The sequence below is a fragment of the Lonchura striata genome, chromosome 5 (assembly GCF_050655825.1).
Source record: "Lonchura striata isolate lonStrDom1 chromosome 5, ASM5065582v1, whole genome shotgun sequence".
Lineage (NCBI taxonomy): Eukaryota > Metazoa > Chordata > Aves > Passeriformes > Estrildidae > Lonchura > Lonchura striata.
Window position 1 is genome coordinate 44,676,218 of NC_140707.1, and position 24,463 is coordinate 44,700,680.

The following is a 24,463-nucleotide window of genomic DNA, read 5'->3' on the forward strand; positions in this document are numbered from 1 at the left end:
CTAAAACTGTAGGATGGATATACTTATACAGTGAAACCAGGGCTGGAAATAAAATGATTTCTGTTTTTTAAGATCAGGAGAGGGTCTGTTTTGAAAGAACACTGGGCAGCTATGTCTCACCGTGGCATCTTGAAACTGCCATCTGAAAGTTGTGTGTAATTTTCATCTATTTTAAGCATTGAAAACTCTTAATTAAATTGAAAGCTTGGGAGCCCTAGTCCTTCTGGATTTTTGATTCACTGTAAACCCTCTTTTCTTTTTAGGCAAAGGGAAGTTTCTGGGATGCATCAAGTCCTTCACAGATTCATTCTTAGAAGTTTCCACCAGGAAGAATGTGTTTCATCCTGCCTCTATGCAGTAAATCAGGATGGGGAGAGGGAGAGTTACTGTCCCATGTTAGTAGGTATGACCTCCTTATGGACTTGAATATAGTATGAGTGACTCTGTCATGAGGAATTTGTATATGAAATGAAGATGGTATGTTGAGGCTTATTGAAGAAATTGTATTTCCTTTATTGTATGTTGGCAGGTACAAACACATACAGGTGTAAAAAATCAATAGTTGGTAAAAATGTTTATGATATAAAATATTTATCCATTTGCATGTAAATGTAAATGTATGACATTCACACTCTGTTTCATCCTTTGAAGTTCAACTGAGAAATATTTTAAAGACTCCGTGGTTCAGGCTCTGGTTTAGGTGTCTAGTCACACAAGAGGTGTGTAATGTAGCCCTTCAGCTTCCCTTCATCCTCAACGAAGTGTGGAGCTGGGCAAGCACAAGTGGGAAACCTATCCAGGGGTGATCAAAGAGATGCTTGGTGCTGCTCGTAGGGTGAAACAGCCTGCCCATCCCAGGCCCCAGCTCCTGGGAATGTTATAAAGATATGGACAGAGCAATGGAAGTTACATCTCTCCATGTTCTTTCCTACTTGTAGAACAGACACAGCTTTAGAATAATGAAATTATGAAGCAAGGTACAAATGTTCTTTTTCTTTTTTTTTTTTTTTGTCCTATAAATCAGTGATAGCTTGGTTAAGTTTATCAGAGGAAAACAATCCTCATGTTCTTGCATGAAAAGTGTGAAAGAGGTTGCAAACACTTCAGAGCAGAATTTCTAAATCTAAAATACCAAGTAAATACTTTGTCGCTGTTGAGGCAGGACGGGAATGAGAAGACTGGACTCAGAAGGCTGTGAGAGTAAAACTCCAATTTATTCAAAATGCACTGCTCTTTTATACAGAGCTTCGTGAAGACCAACTCCATCAGTTCTGAAGTGAAAACAAATCACACCATTGGTGTAAAGTGCTTGACACACAGTGATAGAACTTAACTATAAACAATGTGAAAAACAAGAGATATAAAGAATTATTTACATTCTTCTCCAGCTCTTTCCCAGGCTCCTGCCTGGCTAGAAACTCTCAGTTTCTCTCTTTGACTGAATCTGAGTCCCACAATACTTGATTCAAATGAGGACAGATTTGCATAGGATGCACATAAATCTGCAGCCCCTGAGCAACTCTAACCTATGCAAGAAATTATGTAGGTTTCACTGTCATCTAGAAAAATAAACTGTAACTTCCAGTCTATAGCAATGTTACACATAATGCTGATTTGTCCTTTTCTTAAAATCACAGAAATAAATCACACACATTTGCAGCTGTCCTACAATGTTTCATGAATGATTGAATTTATCTTTTTCTCTTGTGTCACAGATTCCTTCATTATAGTTGAAACTACACCATTTCTAATAGATTCTGAAAAATATAGTTACAAGTTGAATATTTCAGAACATGAAATATTTTGCAAAATCTATTGATAAGCATTCAATTTCCTGTGGGATAAGAGAAATTTATATCCTGAATTTGATTTTGCTCTATTTTGAAAGGAAAAATTACAAAAAATTAATGAAATACTCATCCTGGAAATCTTTTCCTTTTGGAAATATTAACAAATGGTGTTATGAAAACAAAGCATGTTGCACAGCACTGAGCAGATGCCGTTTGTTAGTAACAGTTGTGGAACTCACAAAAATGCCAGTTTTAATCACCACCTGTGAAATTTCACATGTGCATGATTGAGATGGGTTTGAGAAAGCATTCTGGCTCTATAAATTTTCAGCAAAAGTGCATAGCTCTATATACTAGATTATAGATTCTAGACTAAAAAACTAATACTACTGAATATTTATAAACTTACATTATTTTTAAAATAATAAAAAAAAAGAAAAATTAATGACCTCCACAAAGTACATAAGATTTTTTTCTCAAATCCATGACTATATATTCTTGGTCCATATGTACTAAAGTCACAGAAAGCAAAAATCTTTTACCTAGGATCTTACCTGGGACAAAGTCTAAAATCTTCTGGAATTTAAATATACCTTCCTCACAGAACCAATTTAACTCACTTCAGTAATCTCTTAGAAGAGGATTCCTAGAGAATTCCTATGGATGGGTTTGCCTCTGCTCAATCCAGACACTTTTCCCTAACACATTTCTCATATGCACTATGGAGGACTTTATCCCTTTCTGTGGTAAGCAGGTTCTGACTGAGCAGGGCCTGCTCGAGAGGTGGAGCCTGTAGTATTAACTATTCAGCTGTTTACTAATCAGGTGTTTACTAATTTTCACTAAAATATAAATCGCAATGTTTGAAAGTTCCACTGCCCACTATTTTCAGTGTGGTTTTTAACATTCCACTGTACCACTCAATTCTCCCAGAGGCTGGTGCAGGTTTGAGAATATGACACCCCCGGTCAATACCCTACTCTCTGGCCCAGGGGTCTATGAGGTTATTTTGGAAAGGAGTCCCATTGTCCAGCTCAATTCTTTCTGGAGTTCCATGTCTACACAAGGCTTGCTTTTCAAGGCCCAGGATGGTGTTCTGAGTGGCATGAGACACAGGGTAGGTCTCCAACCATTCTGTTGTTTCTTCTACTGTGGTCAGTGCCTAGAACTTGCCCTGGCTGGTTTGGGGAAGGGTGATGTAATCATTCTGCCAGGCCTTCCCATACCATTATCCCCACCACAGGGCTTTACCCACTTGGCCTGATTGATTGCAGTGAATATTTCACAGTTATACATAATCTGTGAGATACTGTCCATGTTTAAGTCCACCCCTCAGTAACGAGACCCATCTGAATGTTGTGTCTCTTCCCTAATGACCCAAGGTGTCATGGGCTCACCAAACCAGAAATATTCACCCTAGTGTTGTCAGTTCAGATCCACCTGAGACACTTTAATCTTGCCAGCCCAATCCACTTGTCCATTGTGGTGTTTTCAGTAGCCCAACTCCTGGGCACATGTGCATCTTTTGATGTACTTTTACACCCAACTTCTCTGCCTGGGCACTGATGTCTTGCCAGAATTCAGTGGCCCAGAAAGTTTCCCTCTGCAAGGCTAACTAGTCATTTTCCATCCATCCATCCATCCATCCATCCATCCATCCATCCATCCATCCATCCATCCATCCATCCATCTATCCATCCATCCATCCACCCATCCATCCATCCATCCCCCCAGAATATTTGCTACCATTTATGTCACAGTGTAGAGGTGGAGCACTGGCCATTTCTCTTGTTTAGTGATGTCCAAATCCAGCTGGATGGCTTTCAGCCCTGCAACTTGATCCACCTTGCCCCTCAATAGTTTCTGTCTCGCCACATAGGACTCTCCAGCTAGGAGACACTTGCATAAATACATACACCTGTGCACCCATGAATACATATTTATGCCTTATATATCTGGAGTAGGATTAATATCGAATATATTTCACAAATTTTTGTTATAACTGTAGAATCTTTGAATGGCAGAAGGATTAAAACCCCTCTGCATTCCTTACTGATCTCCGGCTTTTTCCCTCCCATTCACTGACATAGTTTACTTTCAAGTCAATCACTTGAATGCCCTAGTTATTTCAAGGGATTGTTTCAGCCTGGCTTCTGAAGGGAAGCTTTAATGTAATGTGAATTCCCTTCTGTGTCTGGTGAAATGGGGAGGGAGAGGACAAGAGTGAGGGGCACCAGGAATACTGAAGACATATGGTGGTGTAACAATCAAAACAAAGGAAAAGAACTCAGTAAATCACGTCATCAGACTGAAAGCAGCTGGGAGCACAGAGATTCAGCATTTGGTTGAAGACAAATGTAGACAGGGCAGAGATAAGCAGTAGGTCTGAAAAAAGTGCTTGATGTAATGCATTCATGCTGAAATACTGAAGCATGATTTCTCATACTTTTTTTTTTTTTTTCGTAGGGAATAGGAAAAGCATCATCAAAATGCTGACAGGATATTCTAAGCATTCAATAGCATTCTCATAGTTCATATTCTGCCATAGGAAATTTTAGAATGTTCTCATACAAATAATTTAAAGATTTTAAAATTCTGTCTCTTCTAAAGCCAGTGGGAATTGCTATTAATACAATGAAAATTTACTACCACACGATGAAGATATTATGATATAATATAATTTTTTAAAGGTTAAAAGGTTACAGTTAAATTTAATTATGTTTTTGACGAAAATTTGTAACTCTTTGTGATGGAAAAGATAAAAATAAGGTTTGCCAAAGTGAGTCTATCAGTATTCCGCATTGGCTCTGGAATACTGGTAGTATAATTGGCTGGTATTTTACCACAATGCCCTAATCAGTTATACTGGACTAAAATTATTTTGTAATATGTATCTTTGAAAGAATAGACTCTAGGAATAAAACCCTTTGTTCAACAGTGAAAAATTTTCACTCCCATATTGAATTAATTATTATTTTTGTACATAGATATTTTTTACATCCTTAAAATGTGTACTAAATCCGTTTCTAGAGGAATCCTTCATAATCTTTCCTGTCTAAGGTATTTTTGAAAGGCTACTTCCTTAGGGTGCATGTAAACTTAAAAACAAAACTGAAATGAAAACCCACATAAGATTGGTTTACAAATTTACACTAAGGTCATCATAATCCATGAAATTGCATTAATGGATGTTTGGATGCTTTAGCACAATGTGAGTGCTTTTGTCAGATTGGTGAGAGTCAGAAAGGAAAAACAGACTGGCAGCAGATTATCTGGTCAGTAGAATATTTTACTCCTTTTGTATTTCTTTACAGAGCCTTTCAAGTAATAGGTATTTGTTTCAAAGATATTTTCCTTCCCTTGGCTGCATCCTACCTGCAAATAAATCTGAAGTGCAAATGCTGCTGCATTAGGAGCTGTAAATATGCCAGAAGTAAATGCAAGTGTAATTCACTATATAGGTCCAAGTTCTTTCCTAGGAAATTGATTTGAGCTGCTAATTTGTGCACAGAAAGGTCCCTGCAGGCAGCTTACAAGAGCCCCATATAACTTGGGTGTTTTTTTTCTGTCAGGAAATAAAATATTCTGTAACTAGAAAGCATGATACTTTTTTTTTTTTTTTTGGTTAAAGCAGTTATATTTTGATATTTTAAATCCCCTTATTTCAGAAGAGTGTGGAATATTTACTTAGTACCTGCCCCCATTATGAACATTTCTTATGGTAGTCCCCCTCCCCCCTTGTAAGAATAGTTATGGAGCTTCAATATGACTTATGAAGCCTCATTTTCAAAGATCATGACTATTCATAGATTTATTCCTTCTTCACTGATTACATTCTTTGCTTTCCTGAATATCTTTCCATTTATAGCAATCTTCATTTGTAGATATGGACCTCTGATGCATAATAGAGTCCTAATTTGATTATTAGGTTAACGGAGTGTTTTGTCTGTTCATGCATTACAGGAAACCCTGAATTCTGTGCACTTGACAATGCTACTGTCAAGCATGAAGCATATAAATGCAGGCTCTATTCCATGCTCACAACAAGGACCACAACAGCCCATCCTGTGCTTGGCAGCTTTGACACAAACACTGCTGACTGGGTGGGAAGAGTGTGCTACCCATTTCTTGGCAGCAACATTGCTTTCTCTTGTGAAAGACTGAAGTCATTAGCACATTCAAATTCTTTACCTTTACCAAATTCTTTCTTTCTCTGCTGTGATATACTAGAGTTATCTTCGGAGAGAGACTTCTTATTAAGAACTACATTCAGCAACTAACTGCAGCTAGAACTGAACTCATACGGTGGGGAGGGAGCGTACACACAAATGCTCATTTTAATGAGAGAGAAAGTGTAGGTAGAAGCAGATGACCTAGATGATTTTATGAATAAAAGATTTAATCTGATGCAATCATTTCATTAATACACACATGGCACCAAATGAAAAGAGCATAGCAGATGGCTATGAGAGGTCTTAAAAAGACATTTTCAGTTTAGTAGCTAATGACTTAGATTTCATGGACAACACCAAATACTATCAAAGATGAAACATTCATCGTACCAGTCTTCCAAATAATGTTCTAAAACTTTATGAAAGTAATGCTGAAAAATATCTTTTGTGACACTAGTTAGAAAATGCAGTCACATTATATATTATACAGCTATAGGTCAACGTGATTTTTTCACAAAAACTGCTGAAAGAAAACTCCATTATTTTCTTTATTAATAGCCTATATTTGTTTAATTTAATTTAATTTAAATTTATTTCATTTATTTGCTTCAAGTTTGCTACAAATGGTGGAAATAGTGGTTTCCTGTGTAACAATGAAATAAGGTAATTTGCCATGCAATTTTAGAATATAAATATGACATATATTCCTATGCTATGATGATGGATCCTCTGCAAACAACTGCAAAAAATTGCATTGGGGAGATTTTTGGTATAGTACTAATAATTGATTTGATTTATTTTAAGATAAAATATTTGGAGTAAATTTAGAGCCAATGTAAAACTTTAAAAGGAAGTAGTGGGTGTGGAAGGCTCATGTAAGATCTGTATTGTGTTTTTACACTAGTAAACCTCAGCAGAGAAAGCAGTGAAGCAGGGGAATAATGCCATTTAGCACACTGTATTACAGCACTGGCCATGTGGCTACCTCACCCTGATCCTGCCATGTCACCCACGTCCAGGTTGCATGGGGTTTGGCAGACAAGCCAAATGTGTCAGTTCTGCTCTCAGTCTGTTCTGCTCCATCCTTGAGGAATGTGCATCCTGCAAGACTTGATTGCTTTCCAGACCCTTTACAAAACCAGATCAGGGCAAAAGGGCTGGATTTCTTAGAGAGAATCTGGCCTACAGCTTCTTACAGACAGATTAACCTCAGTTTGGCTTCAAACTGAGGACACATACAGTCTCATTCTTCAGACCTAATCCAAGATCGACTTAGTCTATATTACTTCATCAGAAATTAATATCACGGCACTGGCATCTTTGAACTCATGAAGACTGAATTTTCTTTTTGCAAAGCTTGTTTGAGATCCTGTTAGTAATGACAGAGTTTATACTGAATTTGGATGGAACAGGAATACTTATTATCTTTGAATGCAAAGCAAGAGGAACAAAAATACAGCCTACCACCCAAAAGCCTCTGTGTGGAAAAGCAAGCTGCTTTTTTTCCTTTCTATGAAGCTGATAAAAATATTGAACAAGACAAGCTTAGCCCTGTTGCAAACTGTTATTGCTGCTTCCCTAGGAAACAGTTCTTTATAAGCCAGGAAATATAACGTTTTGATAATCCTGAATGCTTTTGAATGAAATGTAGGCATGGGTTTCCAATCTGAATATGTACACTCTGCAATGTGCATCCACAGCATCTCTGGCAGCCTGCTGCTCTGCAATTCAGGGGAATGGTGTAAAAACTAAGACAAACCTTTAGAAGCTGAAAATCTTCTTATGTCCACAACTTACAGTCATGACTATACATAGACTGAGTACTTTTTGATTTAGACAATTTGTCAGGTAAGTCCAGACGTTGCTGTTACTCACATAAAGGATAATGGAAATGCAGTTAATTGTATTCTTAATACACTTTTTACTGTTGTGTAAAACATTCGGAGAACATCATGTTAATTCTTCTTACTTCTATTTTGACAGCAAGTCAGGCCTCAGATAAAGGACAGAAATTCATAGCCTCAGAAATCACACATATAAATTTGAGATATAGAAGCTTCCTTTGAATTTTTTAGCCATGTAAAATGAATATTGGTCTTGTGAAAGAGACTCACTGAATTTTTTTTCCAAACTCACCAAGGTGTGAAGCCCTGTAAATTTTCTCAAGAGGAAGGTCAAGTATCCTGCATGTGAATGTGGTTGCAGAGTGGCATATGAGGTTACTGCTGAAAAAGGAGATGTCAGGTATTCCAGAATGAGATGCAACTCCTGTAAAAGAAAGTCTAAAAGAATTTAACTTTAAACCATAAATAAATCAAAAGCAATTTAATAATAATATTTATATGTTTGCGGCATTCATTTATATTTCCCCTCCTTGTCTTCATGACCGGGCTATCAGGAACACAGCAAACACTGAGTAACTGTTAATTAAGAGACCAGTGCTTGATATGATCAGAATGTAATTCCTTTTCATTTAAGGGTCCTAAAAGCTCAGATAAATGGGTTTTCTATAGCTGTACCAGGGAACAGCTTTCCTTTGTAGAAATTATATTTGTCTATGAACCAAAATCTTCTCTCCAGTTACTTCAATCCTGGGTATTCCCTCTGTTTGGTGTGCTAAATAGGATTATCATCATTAGCTTCTTAGCATATTCTCTGCCCTCTCTTCTTCTACACATGCATTACTGCTTCCCTTACTGTTTTGATATCTCTCTTTTTCAGATCCATCTGCAAACAGACAGTTTTGGTCTGTATGAGACACTCAGTTGTCAGGGTAGCTGGATAGATACCACAATCCTCTTAAAACAACCAAACCAAACTCCAACTACTTTTTTATAGCTTTGGTATTGTTGCAGCAGCAATTTCTAGAAACAATATACAAAAAGCCGAAGACTCTTGACTGGGAGAGAATAAAAACCTCTTCATTTCTGTGCAGAATTTCTGTGTATTCACTGATCCTCTCTGGTTTGATACTTTCCTAATTCAATCAGTCAACTGACCCAGTATCATGTGAAGCAGAGACCATCTGCATAGTCCAAATTAAAAGACAACAAACCTTGGGGAGTCTAAAGCATACAGATGTCTTCTTGCACAGATGAAGCATGGTCCCATTTATTCAGAAAACACTTAACATCTTTAATATAACATGGAATTGGTCCATGAGCTGAAAAAAAAAAAAAAAAAAAAGGACTACGCTATTTATGACCTATGCAGTTCTGCTTTCGAAAGAATTTGATTTTACTGAGTTCAATAGTAGGAATATTATGATAAGACTGATAAGCGTTTTTCTTATGTTGTTCTTTAATGAGATTAGTTGAGCAGGTGTGAAGGTTTACTTGATTATTTTGTAAATATACAGAATACAAGAATGTATTTTACACTGCTTCACTGTAGTGAATTCCAGCTGGTACCAATGTTTTATGTGGAAATATTTGGTGATGTCTCAGGTACAGTCTGTAAGGGTATTTGTAAAATAAAAAAAGCTATTTTAAACACAGTTGTTTTTGTGAATAAAATATGTGGACTGATTATAATGCAGGGATTCATTCAATATACTTTTTTTCTTGTATTGTTTAGAGATGCTTTGTTTGAAGATTTGGCGTCTTTTCTAGCATAAATACAATCTTAGTCTCAGAATTCTCCGAAATGAGTATAAATGAGCTTCATTTCCCTGCAGTGATTCCTATAACTGTAATCAGGGGAGAATAAAGATGCAATTTGAAGTCTGAAATATCTTCCAGGGCTTAGCAGTTCTAACAAGTAAGGTCACTGCTGTATTACACCGCTGTTTTGGTCTCTAGGAGTGAGGCAAAGCCCAGCAGCCCCTGGGGAGCCCCGGCCAGGGGCCCGTGGCAGGAGGGGCCGCCGTGTGACCCTCCCGCCCGGGAGCAGCGTTTCGGAGGGGCCGCCGGGGCCGCGCTCGGGGCTGGCGGGACTGCGCTGCCGGGCGGAGCGCGGGCTGCGCCGGCGGGCGGGGGCCGGGGGGCGCCCGGCCGGGGCGCTCCGGCAAGGAGGCACTCGGTTGCACAATGAGCCTCGTGCCTGCCGGGGCAGCCCTTCCTCCGCCCTCCCTCCTCCTCCTCAGTTTATTTATTTCATTTATTTTTATTGCATTTATTTGTTTGTATTCACCGGAATAATAAAAATGAGAAAATCCGAGCGCTGCTTTTGGCTGCTCTCCACCAACCTGTCAGTGACGCAAGCGGAGACTACTTAAAGGCAGATTAGAGGCAGCAAGACATTAAAGCCAACCTTCCTCCCTCCACGCCGCCGGTCCGCCCGCCGCGCCGCGCCGCGCCACGAGCCGAGCGGGCCGGGCCGGTGGCGGCTGCCGAGCGGCCCCGAGCCGAGCCGAGCCGAGCCGAGCCGAGCCGAGCCGAGCCGAGCCGAGCCGAGCCGAGCCGGGAGCACTCGGCAGGGCTGCCGTCTCCAGCCGCCCTCCCGTCACCGGACTGCGGGCGGTAGAGACGGGCTGCTCTTCGGTTTGTTTTCCCTCCCCCTGAAAAAAAAAAAAAAAAAAAAAAAAAAAAAAGGAGGGGTGGAAAAAGGCAGAAGTGAAGAGATCTCCTACGCTAGCCAAAGTCTTTGTCTCCGGATGAACAGCGATGGGGGAATGGACTATTCTAGAGAGGCTACTGGAAGCTGCCGTGCAGCAGCATTCTACTATGATAGGGAGGTAAGGGTCGCGGGAGAGATGCGGGGAGCACGGGGGGGATCCACTCCTGTCCGAGCCGGCCGGCCGGGGAGGTCAGCGGCGCACGGTGGGTCCCGGCTGCGCGGTGCCCCTCGGCCGGGCTCGTTCGGGGTGTGCCTGGAGCTCGCGTGTCTTGTCTGTGCGTGTGTGTGAGTGTGTGTGAGTGTGTGTGAGTGTGCGTGTGTGTGCGTGTGAGTGCGTGTGTGTTGGGGAGGCTGGTATGCGGCACGGGGCGCGCAGGCAAGGGGACACCGCGAGCGCCGCCGTCCTTGTCCCCGAGGAGCCACGGGGCACCGGACGGTCGTCGGGGAGACCCGGCTGCCATCAGGGTCCCGCTGCCGGCTCAGCCCCTCTCCTTTCCCGGCCGTGCTCTCGGGGGCTCCAGGGCCCGTGTGGTCGCCCTTCGGCCGAAGGGGCCGGGCGGGGGCCAGCGCTGCCCGCCGCCCACGGTCTGTGGCACACGGCCGCGCCGAGGCGATGCCGCACAGCCTGCGCTCCCCCCGCGCCCAGGCGGGGCCCGTTCGAGTGCCGGGGCCGGTTCGAGAGTGCCGGGGCCGGTTCGAGAGTGCCGGGGCCGGTGCCTGTGCCGGGGCCGGTGCCTGTGCCGGGGCCGGTGCCTGTGCCGGGGCCCGGTCAGCACTGGACAGCTCCCGGCCGCCCGGCGGCGGCGCGCACTGACGGGCTTCTCTGTTGCAGGATCCTGCTGACCGTGGTGGTGATCTTCAGAATTCTCATTGTGGCCATTGTAGGGGAGACGGTGTACGATGACGAGCAAACGATGTTTGTCTGTAACACGCTGCAGCCAGGCTGCAACCAGGCTTGTTATGACCAGGCTTTCCCCATTTCTCATATAAGGTACTGGGTGTTCCAGATCATCATGGTGTGCACTCCCAGCCTGTGCTTCATAACATACTCCGTTCACCAGTCTGCTAAACAAAGGGAACGGAGGTACTCCACTGTCTTCCTTACCTTGGAAAGGGACCAGGATTCAATGAAGCGTGAGGACAGTAAGAAAATCAAGAACACGATTGTCAATGGGGTGCTGCAAAACACTGAGAACTCCACCAAAGAGGCAGAACCAGACTGCTTAGAAGTGAAGGAAATCCCCAACCCTGCTATCAGAACTACAAAATCAAAGATGAGGCGGCAAGAAGGCATTTCTCGGTTTTATATCATCCAAGTGGTCTTTCGAAATGCCCTAGAGATTGGATTCTTAGTGGGACAGTATTTTCTGTATGGATTCAATGTCCCTTCCATGTACGAATGTGACAGATACCCTTGCATTAAAGAAGTAGAGTGCTATGTTTCTAGACCCACTGAGAAGACTGTATTCTTGGTGTTCATGTTTGCTGTCAGTGGGATTTGTGTGGTGCTTAATTTGGCAGAACTGAACCACTTGGGCTGGAGAAAGATCAAAATGGCAGTGAGAGGAGTACAGGCAAAAAGGAAATCCATTTATGAAATCAGAAATAAGGACCTGCCAAGAATGAGCATGCCTAACTTCGGCAGGACTCAGTCAAGTGACTCAGCTTATGTGTGAGGCTGTGACAGAACTGAAACACTGTGCCAGGTGGAACAGACCCAGATACCATTAGAGAAAGGTACATTGCTTAGGCAAGCATTTTATCAAACCACCAAGAAAGCCATTAAGGTATTGGATCTCCACTTACTGAACTAGCTGCAAAATGCAGCACTATATAAAAGACTGAAAAAACAGCTATAAAACCATGCTTGACCTAGCCTTACAGCACAGCTACTATTATTCCTACTTTTCTTTCTAATGATTGGGTTTTATCTGTCAGTGAAGCAGCTTTTTGGTTGTCATTAGGATGTTTACAGTTTGAATTGTCTGACTAATTATTGTAAATGTGTAGAATGTTCATATCAAAAACTTTGCAAGGATACTCTATATGGGGTGGGGTGGGGGACACTGTTGCAATGTGCAGGCATAAGCACGTTTTAAAAAGAGGGTAAGCACACTTTAAGGAACCTAATCACAGCTCAGTCAGGATATCTGCATTCACATATCTTGCAGATGTCTTATTTTGTTTGTCTAAATCACAGACTTTATTCCTGGTGTGTATTACTAGCTATTTTCTATCATGGTTTGTGCATCAATTAGTCATGCTAAAAATAAATGCTGAATATAATTTTGCCATTTTTTCTTCGCCTGTCCACACAAACACACACACACACACACACACACACACACACACACCAGAGACCTTAAACATCTTGCATTAGTTGTGATCTGCAGAATATATCAGTACATTTTGAGTGATTCCCTAATATCTTCATGAATACGATGGAGTTGGTTCATCCCAGCCGAGTTCTGCATTTACCTACAATCACGTATGATGACACACATACCAAAGGAAGAGAGTTCATTGCATTTAACTGTGAATATATCATCTTTTCTCTGCTCTTATTTATATAAGTGCCATACTTGAAACATCTAACTCTGTACTTAGTAAAAAGGTTGTCTTGGGATACCAGATGGAGTGAAATGATTTTATACTCTTGTTTATTTTATGCTATTTATTTAGTCATTGCAATGGTGTAAAAAGCAGCTAAAGTATCTATTCTTAAATAAATACTTGCCTTTTTTTTTTTTTTTGTAAGCCAGAGAAATTTGTTCTTTATTCTTGTATACAATTGTAAAAAAACTTACAGGGTTAAAATAATTGACTTACAACAATTCTTCAGGGTTTAAAATGTCTTGTTGGTATTCTAAACTCTAAGCAACAAAACCTGGTAAATCAGGACTGTTTTGTATGTCTGTTTTCCTCCTTAAGCAAGCTTTCTCTGTCTTTAAAGCCTGATCCAAAGCCCACTGACACCAACAGCCTTCTTTCTGCTGACACTAAGGGCACCACAGTTGGCTGCCAAGGTCACTCTAGGAATAGCCAGAATACATTTACCCATAAATGAAACAATTGCACCTTTTCATCAGGGAATCCAAATAGTAACCTCAGCTTTTCTGCCTTACAGCTGGTTTAAGAAATATGTTGTTCATGTCCCATCAATTTACTGGTAAGCCACTGGGGCAGTTTCAAATGAATCTCTGTTAGCAGTAATTATCTTAATACAGAATAGAATACTAAGGTTTGCTAAATGATTTTTTTAAGCATTTTTAAAATTCCTTCTGAATTAATCAGAAAATATTTCTCTGGCAACAGTAGGAGTTGGATCAGGACTAAAAAACATACAAGTGCATTTCTAACTAAATAGTATATGCCCTTTAAAGAAAAGGGCCAAAATGGTGCTGGAAAATTTAGGGGTATTTATAACATAAGAAGGAGGCATGGGCTCAGAGTCATAAATGGCCTTTTGATTGTATTTTATGTCAATCCTGAAAATGGATTTTATTATATATTGGCTTGGAGATGATGCATATAAATCTTTTCTTCTTGGCTTACAACAAATACCTTAACATTCCATTCTTGTCTTTTGCCAGCATTGTCACTTTAAAAAAATGTTGATTAATTCTTAGTCTATCCATTATCACATTCATCTGTTGTCTTTTTACTTCCACTGTGAAGAATTAAAGATGTGTCATGTTTTTAAAGATTTAAAAAATATTTTTCCTTATGTATAAATTTAAGAGTTTTCCTGATTTGATTACAGAAACCTCTAAAGATGGATTTCTCAAATTCTTTGTGATAAAAACGCACACTGATATTGCTAGTTGACTGCATGCTCACTGGAAAACTGCATGTTATTTTTAGAAGGACAACATGGCAGCTAAAATCTCCATCTGCAAAATAACAAGCTTCTGAAGATTATTATTTGACACAGAAATCCAAGTCTGATTTTCATTTTGCAGTGTCCTGGGATGGCTTTCAAAATCTCATTTTGAACAGATATTGAAAGGGAAAATATTTTTTGACAGTTATAAGCACTCCTTTAATGTTGAAGAAATGAGAGATTTTGTGCAAAGTGCTTGATCCAGTGCAAAATAAAATTGAAAAAACAACTTAACTGGGCTTTGCTTCAGGTTCAGCATATTTTCCTGTTAGGCAGAAGCCCTAATACAAGTTTCTTCCAGTGACTGCATAGCAGTTTTCAGTCAAACTATCATGAGGGTGCATGTCTTGAAAGAGATGAGATTTTAATACCTTGAAATTCTAAGGTAATATTTAGAAAGTATCAGTTTATATTGTCAATGCAAATGACTCAGTTAATTCAATTTTTGAAAACGTATTTGCACATTTTTACTCCAGTAAGTAGGGATTCTTCAGATCTGTCCAAAGAGAAGAATATCAGGAAATGTAAATGCTGATTTATGTAACAGGATCAGCGATAAAGTAGGCAAAGACTTTTATTTTGATCAACAGAAACATCATTCACCATACTTAGAATATGGCTTTTCATATTCCAGATGAGAGATGAAATGTGTCAAGAGATCAGTTATTCTAACCTTCCTTTTAAGTTGTTATTTTTTGTTTCTTACCACTACTCATTTGTCATGGACAAGAGAAATATAGCAAACATGTTTTTTTGTCAATGTATGTGAGAATCATATGATTAATGCTAATGGACTGTTTGCATGAAACCTGACTATTCATTTACAGAATAAATGCTTTAAAATTGTCACAGTAATGGAAAAGTGTGTTAACTGGACAGAACTGAGTGAACATGAAGCTGAAGAGCACATTACTGGCTACTTAGTCTTAGCTCCTGCCTCAGTGAAATAAATTAGTCTCACCATTGACATCTCTGTAAGGACCAGACATTAAAAATGAAAATTGAGTTAATGTTTGTTTTCTTCATTGTTTAGCACTGGTGGGCAACATTATGTGTCATGATAAGTGCAAACCTTAATGCTATATTCACTAAGCTCCTACAGAAAATTATAACTGAATCTAATAAACCATTTGTTCCATGGAATTTTAAAATAGACATAAAGACATCATTTCTATATAGACTTGATTTTGTGCTTTCCACTCTTGTGTGAATTTCAAAAACTATTTACATCGGTGTTATAAACCATTTCACCAGATATGTATAAGATACAATTATAGTCTATGAAAATATTTTTTAAAAGAGGATTTTTTTTTCATATTAAAAACTAGCTGCATTTTTTTTGTGTAGCATTTTTGCATGGGGAAGATGAATTCACTGGTCCAATAAAGAGTTTACTTTTAGAGACCTCTGACTGAAGAAATGTAAGGGTTTTCAGCTTTTTCAAGGGAAAATTGAAGAAGAGAGAGATAACTGAGATGAATCAATTGTAGATGTGGTCAGATGGATTTTACTTTGTTTTACACTAAAGAAGTAAGAGACACTCAGAATCTTCAGAGTGGGTGCAATGCTTTTCTTGCATTATACCTAACAGAATAGGACAAAGCTGCTGCTACGCAGAGAACCGTAGGAAAGAACGTACATGAAATGTTAAGTGTGAGGAAGAATTATTTTCCTGCATTTTAAAAGAATACATTTTTTTCAGGGCAAGAGGCTGGAGCAGGTGGATGTAGTGCCTGCATTCTTTTGGGTTTATTTTGCTTGAATATAACAGTTTCTCCTTGCCTCTTCAGCAAAGCAGGTTAGAAGCTTTAGTTTGGTGTGCACCTATAGAAATGGGAATTAAAAAACTGGGTTATATGAAAAGAACATAGGCATATGTTTTCAGTACTTAGACTCTGGTCTTGTACTGCATAAATTTAATGACAAGACTTCACTTTCCATGGGACCAAGTCAATCCCCAGCTGCGTGAAACAGTTTTATTTCATGAGATTAACAGGAGATATTTCAGCATTTCTGTATTGCACACCCATCCCTGCATATTTTGGAATGTTCTTCCCAGAAATTCTATTTTATTGTAAACTTTCAGAAAACACACTAAGTTAGTATCAGCTACTAATACCAGATCCTAAACATCACCATCCTCCCAATGAAATTCTGATAGTAGCTCTACAAAAAACATTGGGCTAGCCAGTGCTTCATCTTATGTCTATTAAAATGTACTAAAGAAATCAATCAAGAGTCAACAACAACCCATTAGACAGGTGCAGATATGGAGCATTCACTGGCATTGCATTAAAAATAAACCATGCATATTGTTATGTACATATGAGGCTAAATGTTTGCAAGTTTGTGAAAAGATTTTACCTAAATTGAATTAGTGTGTTACAGATTGAATTTCAGAGTTGAATACAGAAGTCCAATATCCAGAGACAGTTAGAAACTGAGCTAGATGGAATGATCTGACTGGATATTTAACATGCAAAAACCCCCAGTACCACTCTTTTCCTGTGACTTCTGGGGCTATGGGCTATACCAATAGCTTTAGAGAGTTTAGCTGAGCAGGTGTCTCTCAAGTTATAGCTTTTAAGAGGCTTGTCTTCACACCATTAAAATCTATCAGCTTCTTCTTGGTGGTGCCTGAAATACAGATCAATCTCATCTCTAGGTTATGGAGATCCACATATAAAATGACTTTCTGATATCCCCTCAAAGTGAGAATTACTCTTGTATTCAACAGAATGTGAAAGTAAGGTAATTTGCTATTAATCCATCTATTTTTTGCATATGTAGTGTGTCAAAAAAGGACATAGAAGGGTTACCAGTACCTGGACAATAATTAATACACCCTAAAGTGATTACACAAATCTTGACTTTTGTTTCTTTCACAGAAGACAGGATTTTCTGCATATGGTTTATCTATAAATATAATTCATGGTACATAATTAATTAAGTGTAATATTCATTATTGAAATATTTTGTGAAGTTTCCAATGAAATCATGATTGATTTTTTTTTCAGAGAAAGGTTAAAAGATTACAGTTTGAAATCAGCTCTCTATTTTTGAAAGATGTTACAATAATTAATCCTATATTTTAAATCTGCTAACAATTCGGGGATTTGTTTGAGAAATGCTAAAATAGAAAATTATTTGTACCAAAAAAGCAACATTACATTTGGAAGTGATTATTTCCTTTTCAGTGACAAGATTTATTTGTCAGGTTTTTTTCTTTAATTTACACTGAGTAGAGATTTTTTAATATATTAGAAGTAGATATTGTGAATAGACAACTTTAAGGAAGTATATAACAGCAAAATTGGGGGAAAAAACCCCTAAGGATTTGTGGGCATGAGAGAAAAGTAGGTGTACTATGGACTTACTTTCCCCTACTTATTAACAGTTTAGGGATTAAACTGAACATATTCAGAACATATTCCAATAAAATATACAAGATTCTTTACATTATCTCTTATGTAATAAGCAAAATGTTTCTGGAAATGATTTCCAACTATTTTCCAGTTTTACTTTGAATAATTTAAATAGTACATTACAATGTCCAAAGCCATCATGAATAGTGATGTCCCTAGTTTCACCCTAACTTCAGGGTTTTTTAAAAAATGCACCGTTGCATTCTAACAAAACCATTTTGCCACCAGAAAACCTTCCTGCCAGAAAACAGGTGGTATTTGGCAGGGATATCAAGCAGACTTTAATGGAGCAACCATCAAAGTTGCACATTACAGAGTGACTTGTGATGAGCATGTTATGAATGGAGTTACTGCAAGGCCAAAACACTTAAATAAAGGGGCTTCCACATTTGCACTGCATGTGCTATTCAGGTGCAAGCGATTCAGGGGTTCTGAAGAAAGAGGAGGGGAGTTGGAATTTCTTTGCTTTCTCCTTGAAAAAAGAAGACAAAACCTGTTCAAGCAATGTTCTTTGTGTCAGAACAGTATAATTCTACATATGTACATATGTATAACTCTGAGAGGAGTACACATCTGACATTGTTAAATGCCCACAGGCAAAGTGTTAATTGAGCAATATTTAGTTTGCATATATAGAGAGATAACACATTCAAGTCTTTATCACCATTTTCTCATATGCAAGTGGAAACATAATTTGTAGGACCAAGGAAATAATTTGTTACATCTGCTATATATGTTTTTACTAATTTTCCCAAAGTGAAATTCTTCATATTTCTCTCTCATGAAACTATTTAAGCTCCTCTGTTTATAAAAAGGTTGAAGTACATTTTAAAAAAAGTTAACATATTTATATTAATGTCACAACTTGAGGTTTGGGTTTTTATTTGTTTGTTTTTAATTCTGTGTGGTGAAAATTTTATTGATGTATTCTTAAATTTAATAGTCTGGTTATTGTTTGGATTGTGTCTAGTACAACTACATGAACCTGTAAATTTTTTTGTTTGGTTTTTTTTTAAGTATTATTATTTAATTATTATTATTAACTCAGATTCTGCACATAAGGTATTGTAATTCTTAAAGTGTCAGCAAATATAGAATTTTTCAAAAAAACATGTACAAGGCATCCAATTATATTTTATTTAGTGTGTGGGAGTTTTATTTAAAAAATGGTAAAACATAATTTAATTATTATTTCATTTTTAGAAATTATATTTTCTGCATTTATTAATGTAATTTTTATGTTAGTGGAGACTGAAAATTTTATCTGCCTTCATCTATGTGATCTATAGCTCAAATTCAGCTTACTTTGAACCAAAAGGACCACAGAGCATGAACAATCAAGAGAATCATAATGCTTAATGAGGCACATTGAAAAAGAAGTGAATTTTAGAGTGACACTGATCTTATAAATAACATACACTGAATTAAATCAGTCTTTATGGCCTAATCACACATAAGTGAATACATTATCATTGTATATTGTTGAGAGTCATGCTAAGAAAAAGCCAGTATCAGTTACTAAAAAGAAGAATTTATTTAAAATCATTACATTTTTAGTTTTTCAAACTAAAAACTAGTTTAAAAATCTCTTACAATGATGGAAAGATTGAAATGTAACTGTGACACTTGCTCATCTTAAGTTGCTGAAGCACAAATTATAAATACATCTCTAGTGATAAAATACTTCATAGAATCACAGACTATGCTGAGTTGGAAGGGATCCGTAAGGATCAGGCAGTCCCACTCCTGGCTCTGTACAGGACACCCCAAGAGTCACACCCTGTGCCTGAGAGCTGTGTCCAAATTCTTCTTGAGCTCTGCCAGGCTGGTGCTGTGACCACGTCCCTGGGGAGTCTGTGCAGTGCCCAAACACCCTCTGAGTGAAGAACATTTTCCTGAGATCCAGCCTAAACCTCCTCTCAGTTTCATGACATTCCCTCGGTCTGTCACTGTTGCCACAGAGATCAGTGACTGCCCCTCCTCATCTCACAGGGAAGCTGCAGACTGCAATAAGGTCTCCTCTGAGTCTCCTTTTCTTCAGGCTGAACAGAATAAGTGACCTCAGGCACTTCTCCAGAGCCTTCCCCATCCTCGTGGCCTTTCTTTGTACATTCTCTAACAGCTTCACGTCTCTTGTATATTGTGGTGCCCAAAAGTGCACACAGGACTCAAGGTGATGCTGCCCCAGTGCAGAATAGTACTTCTCTGTTCATATGTGTGTACTCTTCAACTTTGCTTAGCAGGCAGTCAAGAGAGAAGGGGCTTTAACTGGACAAGTTTTATTAGACTGCAGTAAGAGCATAGACAGGTAAAATATTTACAGCGTGATTTTTGAATTTGGCAGCATGACTCCTATTAACATTAATGGAATTTTTACAGCTGAATCTTTGTGCATTGAGTAAAAAATATTCATTCTTGCTGTTTGCTCAACAACTTGACCTTTCTCCTGTAATTTAATACAATATTTTGAATTAATTTAAGACTAATTAAACTTCAAGGCCCTCTTGTACTCTTTCATGAAACACATATCAAGGAGAAGCTAGTTTGTCAGCATGAGCATATGCTTATCTAAATTTAGCCTATTTTATTGAAAAAGTGTCAAATTTGATACATTGAAACTGTGGCACCATTGGAATAGAACCTTACACTTTGCACTATTTGAGTTTATAGAAATACAGTGTGCCAAGGAACTCTGCAGCATTGGATATTTGATTCCTTTCAGTACTGAAAAGCCTATGAATATTTTTTACAGTGACCTTGCTTTGAATAAAGGAGAAAGAAAGGAATTCTGCCAATATTATGGTCAGGAGGTCCTTGACCATGCTGTCTCCTTAGCAAATCTGAGAGCTTCTGAAACAGAAATACAAAAATGGAACAGTGTTTAGACTATTCAAACTAGATTTTTTGCTTAGAAATGTCCCCTGCTAGACTGTGAATGACACTACAGGACTGTGAGAGCTTCTGCAAGGCTGCTACAATCCTGTATGAAAATATTTAATTGTCACTGGTTGTCTGTCTGTCTTGAAGGTACTGTATGAGTTACTTAACTATTAAAACAGCTGATCTCTTTAATTTTTTTGGCCTGCATTTCTTCACACAATATCTATCAAGAGGCAAAACTCTCATTCAAGCAACCACGCTTTCTCAGATTTTATCCTAGGAGAATGGCTCATATCCTCACAGGAACTAAAGAACACAGAACTGGCTCCAGCCTGCTCAGCAGCATTAAGCAAAACCACGGGGGAGGGAGAACAGGAGGAGCTGGCTTTGCCAGTTTTCTGCTGCTAAGGAGGAGTGGGAAGGAAAGCTGTGCTTGTCCTTGCCTTCACCCTGTCCTCACTTCTCAGAGGCGCCTGTCACCTCGCATATGTGACCGTTCCCTGGACCCAGCAGCTCTGGGGAGCTCTGGGATTGTGCTTGCTGGTCTCTCCTGCCTGCTGGTGCCTTTGCAGGGGCTGTAATGGGCTCAGCAACCAAAAGACCCTGGCAGTTGATAATTCTTGCTTGTCCAGGGATTCTCTCACCATCCTTCTCGCAGTTTTTATGTATAAGACAGTTGAATTATCAAGAGTCCAAGGCAAGCCTTGATAATTCATATAATTGCTCCATAGTGCAACAGAAAAAAAAATAGATTTATTAAACACAGGAATTTTAAAATAAAATTAAGGCTGTAATTTCTCAGTTGCTAAGAGATTTACACAGCAAAATTCTTCATGTTGGAACATCCATCCAGAAATGCTGACTCATTACAGAATTAATGCATATTTCAAATTAAATTCTACCTAAGGAAATGTGAGGATATTCCTGTCAATGTCAATTAGAAATCCTTAGACTTGTCTGGAAAAGAACATAATGTCACATGCAAATTAGAGAGAAGACTGAAAAATGATAAGGTTAACATTTTCTAAAAAGTTCCCCTATGTTTATTAAAAAATCCCACTACAGATAAAAACCTTGAACTTTCTCCTGAAGTTCCCTTTTTATTACTGATAAGCAGAACATGTAATTGTTCTTGTGCTAATTTTAAAAAATCATTTTAGAAAGCTTTCTTCTGATATTCATAATACTCAGAGCTCCAGGAGAGTTCAACACTGAAGATGAAAATACTTAAATAGATAAATATCCTCAAATTTAAAGGTCTTCCAAAGAAGAAAAATATAGTTGGCTGTACATTCTAGAAATACTTTGAACTGTTTTTTAAAACAGAATTTATCAATGCAATTATGAAACAAGTGCCAGAAGAGACTAATTTAAAGTGTTTAAAGAACTGGGGCAATGAACTAAGATAGTCACTAAAAAAACATTTAACATATTGGTGCAGCGAATTTCTAATTTGCTGGATCTGATAGCCCTGAAATGGGTATCAGGTCCAGCCAGTAGCGAGACTGAGCACATATTCTCAGGGTGCACATGCACAGAGTGCACACATAGGACCATCCATCACATATAAACATGGCTGGCTACACAGATCCAACCCAGAACATTCATACGGAGCTCATCTCACTTCCATCTGTTGTGTGGGATGGAGATACCCCAGCGAAAATATATATGTGTGTATATATACATATATATGTATTTATATACATGTACAACTTGGCACTAGATCTCAGTCTTCTCAGTTGCTGTCACCTGCACATACAAGCCCCTGAGGCTGCAGCCTCACTGCAGCTGCTGGTGCAGACCCTGGTGTCTCTGGTGCTCTCAGAGACACACACATATACACATACCCAAAGCTGCCACTGGGTTTCACCTTCTCAAACCTCTCCAGCCACATCCACACAGGCACATGGAATTCCTGGCTCATGGTCTGACTGCAATTGCTGGCACCCAGACCCCACTACAGACACACTCAGTAGAGAGTCCCTCACTGAAAGAAATTTTGAAAGAAGATGGGACGGGCTGAGCGGGTCAGGTGCAGCTCTGGCCAGAGATGCATACCAAGGAGAGAACTGTGCCTGACTGGCCTCTCTGTCTCTTATCCTCACACTTGCTCCTCCCAAAATTGTCTAGATCGCTTTCTTTCCCCACCTTTGCCTTGTCCCCTAAACATCACAGATATAAATCTTGAAATGAACTTCAGCACTCTTTTGTGGGTGTGCAGATGAGCTTTGATGACATAAAAATCTTTTTTCAGGTACAAATGTGTGGGTCTCAAATTTAGTCAAAGAAAGAAACTGAGAAATCCTAGCCAGGCAAAAGCCTGGGAAAGAGCTAGAGAAGAATGTAAATAATTCTTTAGCTCTCTTGTTTTTCACATTGTTTATAGTTAAGTTCTATCACTGTGTGTCAAGCACTTTGCACCAATGGTGTGCGTTGTTTTCACTTCAGAACCAATGGAGTTAGTCCTCACGAAGCTCTGTATAAAAGAGCAGTGTATTTTGAATAAATCGGAGTTTTTACTCTCACAGCCTTCTGAATCCAGTCTCTTCCTTCCCGTCCTGCCTTGACAGTGACACAAATGCAGTTTTTAGAATCTTTTCCATGATTCTCTGAGAGCTTATAGCAAAAATGCATGATAGAAAAACTGAATTTGTTGCAGCGGTATCTGTGAAACATCCTCTAACAGCTTTCAAAGTGCTGAAGGAAATTTAGCTACGATGGTGAGATTTTTAAAGAGAAAGTTGAGCTGTGCAAATAGAGAAGATTTATTCTGCTTATTTTGTAAGGGTAGCCAATTACTTTTTATCCATTCTTTCCTCAACTAAGTGGAAGAATTTCACAATAACATGAGTGAAAGTTGGCTTGACACTTGAAGAATTCAGTCCTGAGGAATCTCTTGCAGAGAAGAGGATCTGAGACCTGGCACCAGTGACTTAAAACATTTTGGCTGGTTCTTCTACTCTCTTAGATCCCATAACTATCAACACTGTTAGGATTCCATACTTATCAAACCCTTAGATCCCATTCTTGGCTCAGAAAACAACTTCTGTCCTTTGGCATGCACTAAGTTTCTTTCCTGGATCAAGACATTAAGCTCTATGGCCAACTCAACAGGAAAAATGCCATGATTTCTGTAAAGGCATCAGGGTTTCTGACCATTTAGGGTAATTTGCAACTAAAGTTTTCATTTAAGAGGCAAAATAAATTACCCTTTTATATAATAGTGTCATTTCCATGATCCTAGTCATATTGACAGCTGTGTTATTTAAAGTGCATAGCAAAACCTTAAAATCTGGAAAATTTTGACCATCTTTAATTTACACTTTCCTAAAACCATGCAAGAAGAGGTAGATTTGTTTTGCTACTTTTTTCTGGTTTCATTAATTTTATTAATCTGCTTATTTCAAATGATAGACTGTACTTCAGACCTTGTGCTTGTAACTCTGACCTTATTTTTCAGCTTGATGGCTGTTGACAGGCACAGGAGAAAGTATTTCAGAGCATATAAAATATCTCTCATGAATGTTCTGTTAGAATCCCAGCAATGTCTACTTGAACAATTTTGCAATGTTCTATTTCAGATGGCAGGTCTGAGATCACTGGGAAATAGCAGCTCACTGCCTGCCCTTTTGCAAAGGCAGTGCAGTAAGTGCAACAGACATGGAAAAGACAAGGACATAAACAGCTAAATGACAAAAATATGCAGAAATATTTGCAGTATGAGTTGTCCATTGTGGTCTGGATGCTTATCACCTG

The 24,463-nt window shown here is 38.8% G+C and overlaps 1 protein-coding gene and 1 long non-coding RNA gene across 3 annotated transcripts; one reads left to right on the top strand and one right to left on the bottom strand.

Annotated features, from left to right (window-relative positions):
• Positions 1–1,193: 1,193 nt before the first annotated feature.
• On the bottom strand, positions 1,194–10,273 carry LOC146767347 (uncharacterized). The gene is made up of 2 exons (XR_014955611.1): positions 10,149–10,273; positions 1,194–9,125 (listed from the first exon to the last, which is right to left on the bottom strand). It is a non-coding gene; the product is annotated as an uncharacterized LOC146767347 (long non-coding RNA).
• Positions 10,274–10,313: 40 nt separating this feature from the next.
• Positions 10,314–15,253, top strand: GJD2 (gap junction protein delta 2). Of its 2 annotated transcripts, none has more exons than XM_021539315.4 (2): positions 10,314–10,637; positions 11,352–15,253. In XM_021539315.4, the coding sequence occupies exons 1-2, from the start codon at positions 10,567–10,569 to the stop codon at positions 12,193–12,195; spliced, it is 915 nt and encodes a 304-aa protein (XP_021394990.1). In that variant the 5' UTR covers positions 10,314–10,566; the 3' UTR covers positions 12,196–15,253. The 2 variants fall into 2 exon arrangements, with proteins under 2 accessions (XP_021394990.1, XP_021394991.1); XM_021539316.4 differs by having other exon boundaries at positions 10,351–10,637; positions 11,511–15,253.
• The last annotated feature ends 9,210 nt before the right edge of the window (positions 15,254–24,463 follow it).

Bases quoted from the DNA above. Each gene is read 5' to 3' on its own strand.
- GJD2 (XM_021539315.4), top strand. From the start codon at position 10,567: ATGGGGGAATGGACTATTCTAGAGAGGCTACTGGAAGCTGCCGTGCAG. The intron at 10,638-11,351 runs GTAAGGGTCGCG...TCTCTGTTGCAG, and splicing joins CATTCTACTATGATAGGGAG to GATCCTGCTGACCGTGGTGG.